General features: G+C 44.8%; 1 protein-coding gene across 1 annotated transcript in view; it reads left to right on the top strand.

The window, feature by feature from the left end:
* Positions 1 to 5,202, top strand: part of ATP1A4 (ATPase, Na+/K+ transporting, alpha 4 polypeptide) — a 36,575-nt gene that overhangs the window by 15,024 nt on the left and 16,349 nt on the right. Inside the window, exons 8-10 of the mRNA XM_006752838.2 lie at positions 891 to 1,089; positions 1,320 to 1,429; positions 1,594 to 1,728. Of these exons, the coding sequence (XP_006752901.1) occupies positions 891 to 1,089; positions 1,320 to 1,429; positions 1,594 to 1,728 (444 nt within the window). The remainder of the gene's footprint in view (positions 1 to 890; positions 1,090 to 1,319; positions 1,430 to 1,593; positions 1,729 to 5,202) is intronic.

Below are 5,202 nucleotides of genomic sequence, written 5' to 3'. Positions count from 1 at the left end.
GGATGTGTTTTCTGTTATTGATGATGGATACTTCAAAAAATCCAAAAACTGGCAGGATCATCAGCCATTGATGGGTGGGGATTATTTAACACTTACACAGCTATAAATATTATTGTATAATCAAGTGAATAAATAATCTAATGAACAGAATAAACTGGTGATTATAATAGAATCAGGGACATAGAAAGGGAGAGGACTGACTATTCTGGGGGAGGAAAGGGGTGTGGGGGATGTGGGAAGAGACTGGACAAAAATTGTACACCTGTGGATGAGGACAGTGGGGGTGGGGGTAAGAGCAGAGGGTGGAGTGGGAACCTGGTGGAGGGGAGCTCTAAAATTCAATGGAAAAAATATCAGGTGAAGATTAACAACAAAATTATTTTTAGTGCTGCAATATTTCTCAATTTCATCATTTTTCCATTGTTTTTTTTAAATAAATTGGTACATCCATACACACACATTCCATACATAGCATCTTATTCCACAATAAAAGATTAGCCAATGTGGGCCTTTGAAAGATTGAACTTGAAAAAGAGGTGTGGTCTGAACTTGAATGAAAAAGAGGCTGCTGGATAAAAAAGATGAAAGGACCATGGGAGAGTGGAATATATCAGGGAAAATCAGATCATCATTCTCTAGAATGCCTGGTAAAGGAATACACTCTGGTTTTAAAACTCTGCCTTGAAGCCCAAACCAAAATCACTTTCCTCATTTCCTTTCCTGTAGCCATAGATGGAGGGTTTTTGTTTTTTTTAACTAGATAGGAAATTAAGGGAAATTAGTACAAAAAATTAAATTAGCCAAAAACAAATCAGATTTCCAAAACACGAGGTGGTGTGAGTAGCCAATATCTTCTCTCCACTTATTCTCTTGACTTTTCGTGGCCTTAGGTGTGTCTGACCCTGACAGCCCAGCGCATGGCGAAGAAGAACTGCCTGGTGAAGAACCTGGAGGCGGTGGAGACGCTGGGCTCCACCTCCACCATCTGCTCTGACAAGACGGGCACCCTCACCCAGAACCGTATGACCGTCGCCCACTTGTGGTTCGATAAGACCATCTATGAGTCCGACACGAGTGAAGAACGCCTTGGTGACTAGTGGCATCGGTGGGCCAAGAGTGAAAGGGTTTGGGGGATTGTGATGAGTGAGCTGAGAGGGAATGGTGAGTTCAGACAAAGAGAAGACAGCTGGAAGGCGAGTGAGAGAAGGAAGGTGTGGATGGAAGATGTCTCTGTGAAGTTGTGGGGTACAGACAGGATGGAAATAACTCCCTGCTTTAAGCTCCCCTCTCCCTTGCTCACGTCTGCTCTTTCTCCCCAGCGCATACATTTGACAAGAGCTCCGATACCTGGCCTATCCTGGCCCGAATCGCTGGCCTCTGCAACCGGGCTGAGTTTAAGGCTAATCAGGAGGACATTCCGATAGCTAAGGTGTCAGGCCCAAGGGGGTGGAGGGTACCTTAGTGTCCAGGGTATAACCCACCCTCTGCCCCCAAAAGATCTCTTTCCTGGCGCTCAGTGACTTCCCCAGGCACCCCCTCCCCCTGGCCCCTCTCCTTGTCCCCGGGGCTTATATAGAAACCCCCTTCTGACAGCGGACAACAGCAGGGGACGCTTCTGAGTCAGCCCTCCTCAAGTTCATCGAGCAGTCCTACTGCTCCGTGAAGGAGATGAGAGAGAGAAGCCCCAAGGTGGCAGAGATCCCCTTTAATTCTACCAACAAGTATCAGGTACAGAACCCAGGAAAGGAAGAGAATGATTGGCGAGGGGGGTATATTTTGGGGGGAAATGGGAGTTTTGTCTTCCGCCTCACCTCTGAGCAGTAGGCTAGAGGGTGGACAGCCAGCATCCCAACTAGGAAGAAGGCTCACCTCAAGGAAAGGTAACAAGCAGGTGAAGGGGGCAGCAGGCGATAAACGGGAGAGGTGCTGAGCCCTAAGCAGAGTTGGAGACTCCACTCCCTGTGAAAAGAGCGAGTCATCAAGGGCTCTCTTAAGGCTGGAGGCGGGAGGGGGTGGGGCGAAGTCACGTGAAAGTCCCTGCAGCTGTCAGGAGGCATCTCTCTGACTGCTGCCCTGCTGGCCAGCAGAATAGGCTGGGTGTACCAGACACTCCCAGAGGCGCCAGATTTCATTAGTCACCTTTTTTTTTTTCATTCCATGCCCACAGATCTAGTGGCTGCATCGGGTAAGCGGGTAAGGCATCAGGGGTCTCCAGCGTGTTTGTGAGTTTCATTTCCCAGGAGCAATTTGTCCGCTATCCAGGGAGTGGCAAGGAAGAAGTGCCAAGTGGGGGGCATTGGTGGCATTAACCACACACTCTATGAGAGGACAGGGAAACCGGGATTTCTTCCCCACGTTGGAATCCTGGCACACTTTGAAGTGTGGAAGGTTGGGAGTGGTGGCATTGCCAGGACGGGAACTCCACCAGCTAAGGTTTGAGTTCTGTGGGACAATTGTGATCTGCTCAGGAGAGTGGGGTTCTCTAAGTTCATGCACGACTGTAAAGGTCAGACATTCGGGTGTGGTAACAGAGCAGAAAGGAGACTCCCACAGCCAGCGCTGTATTTGTGTCTTAAATTGCACATAATCGTCAATAGCCAAGATATGAAAGCAACCCAAGTGCCCATTAATGGATGACTGGATAAAAACATTGTGGTTTAAGAAAATGTGGTCCTTTTTTATGAAAAAAAAAGAAAATGTGGTGGTACATATAGATAATGGAATGTTACCTGGCCCTAAAAAAAGAATGAAGTCTTACCGCGTGTGACAGCATGGATGGACCTAGAGCAGTGATGGTGAACCTATGACATGCGTGTCAGAGGTGACACATGAACTCACTTTTTTGCTTGATTTTTCTTTGTTAAATGGCATTTAAATATATAAAATAAATATCAGAAATATAAATCTTTGTTTTACTATGGTTGCAAATATCAAAAAATTTCTGTATGTGACACGGCACCAGAGTTAAGTTAGGGTTTTTCAAAATGCTGACACGCCGAGCTCAAAAGGTTCGCCATCACTGGCCTAGAGGGTACTATGCTAAGGAAAATAAGTCAGTCAGAGAAAAACAAATACCATACAATTTCACTTATATTTGGAATCTAACGAATAAAATAAACAAAATTGAAACAGACTGATGGTTACCAGAGGAGAGGGGATTTAGGGGGCTGAGTGGAAAAGGTGAAGGATTAAGAAGTATATTGAGAGTTACAAAATACTCAAAGCACAGGGAATATAATCAATAATATTTTAATAACTATGTATGGTGCCAGGTGGGTACTAGACTTATTGGGGAGAACACTGTGTTTAATATAGGATTGCCCGGCCGGCCTGGCTTAGCGGTTGAGCATCGACCTATGAACCAGGAGGTCACAGTTTGATTCCTGGTTGGGGCACATGCCCAGGTTGTGGGCTCGATCCCCAGTGTGTGGTGTGCAGGAGGCAGCCAGTCAGTGATTCTCTCTCATCGTTGATGTTTCTACCTCTCTCTCCCTCTCTCCTCCTCTCTGAAATCAATAAAATATAATTTTTAAAAAAGAGTATAGGATTGTCTAACCACTATGCTGTATACTTGAAACTAATACCAAATGATATTTTTTTAAATGATAAAACTAAGAGCAGAAATTCGTGTATAAACATTTTTAAATCATAAGAAAGCATTTTCTTAAAAAACCCAAAAAACACATGGTATAGTGCTGGCGCCCAGAGAACATATACTAAAATTGGAACAATACAGAGAAGATTAGTGTGGCCCTGATAACATGCAGATTAGTTCATCATTCCGTATTTTTATATTTGAAACTTGCTTAAGAGGGTAGATCTTAAAGGTTTTCATCACAAAGAATATTCATAAAAAATATTCATAACCGAACAAAATAAAATAACAAAAGCGAGATAGATTCTAAAAGCCCAATTACCGATATCTTCACAATGAAGATATCGAACAAGTAAGGGTTAAAGAACTAGATCCATCGTTTTTTGTCTCAACGGGCTTTTAGTTCGGTGTAATCAGATAGGTCTTTTAGGCTCAAACTGCAAACTTATTTCCACTTTTTTCTGACATTTAGTGGCCCCACTAACCAGACAGGAATTTGGTGCTAGACAGGCCTGATTAAAGCCTTTGACCGGAAAGAATTAGGCGCCTCTCCCTCTGTATGGCTCAGAATAAAAGCAAAACACAGCCACATTTGTTGGAATGTCCAACGAAATAGCAGCGCTATCCAAAATGACAACGTTAGTGCTTTCTCTGAGCTCTTGAATATCAAACAGCAAAATCCCCCGTGGTGTGCCCGTGTGCTCAGCCAGGGGCCTGCTTGCCCGAGGTCCCAGGAGAGCCCTCTGGCTACGTTCACTCCCTGCAGACAGCTGCCTTCACTAGCTTGCTCGTGGGGTAGTTGGAGGCCTCAGTGTGCAAGGCCTTTTCCCTCCCTGAGATGAAAATGAAAGAAAAAAGGTTCTCTGTTCTCATATTTCCAGATTATTTTTCCCATATTTTCATCTGCAATTTCTATCAAGAGGTGATTTTTCTGTGACCAAGTTAACAGCTAACGTAGGCCTTGCTGTCATCCCCACTAATGTATTCAGCACTCAGAACGTTAAGCTTTTTAAACCTTTGCAGCTTCTGCTTAAATAAGGCAAGGTGCTTCCTCTCAACTGCTCAAGCCTATTCTCAATATCACCGAACCGGTTTATTTGGGTTTTTTTTAAAGTTCCAAGGGACCGACTTTGCCCAGGCTTTGGCCTGCACACACAGGCTTCCCCCTTGCCTACCCTTTGGGCATTGCAGCCTGGCCTCTCTCTGCACCAGCTCATGTCCTATCCATGTGCTAATTTTGCTACCCAACAGGCTGTGTAGCAGGAATTTCCTGTGGATCCTAACAGGAACCCCACAGAGAGCTCCTTTGCACAGATCAGAGATCAAGGGAAAATGCAAAACCAAAGTTAACCTGATTTCTCTCTCCTCCTCGTGTGTTGTTGCTCAGGTTTCCTTCATGAATATGCCCTTCTCTCCCCACACTAGCCATACTGACCCTGACCCTGACCGCCCACGGCCCACCCACACCATCCAGCCCCTCTCAGGGGACTTTCTCATGATTTTAGGAGAGAGTGGAGAGAGGACTAGAATGAGTAACCCATTTTTGAATTGTGTTTCACAGTTTTTAAAGGTTGGGTTTTTTTTGTTTGTTTTTTTTAATTCTTTTA

The sequence above is a fragment of the Myotis davidii genome, unplaced genomic scaffold, assembly GCF_000327345.1.
Source record: "Myotis davidii unplaced genomic scaffold, ASM32734v1 scaffold251, whole genome shotgun sequence".
In the NCBI taxonomy this organism is placed as follows: Eukaryota; Metazoa; Chordata; class Mammalia; order Chiroptera; family Vespertilionidae; genus Myotis; species Myotis davidii.
The sequence above is the reverse complement of the archived record's forward strand: the minus strand, read 5'-3'. Positions and strand labels throughout refer to the sequence as shown.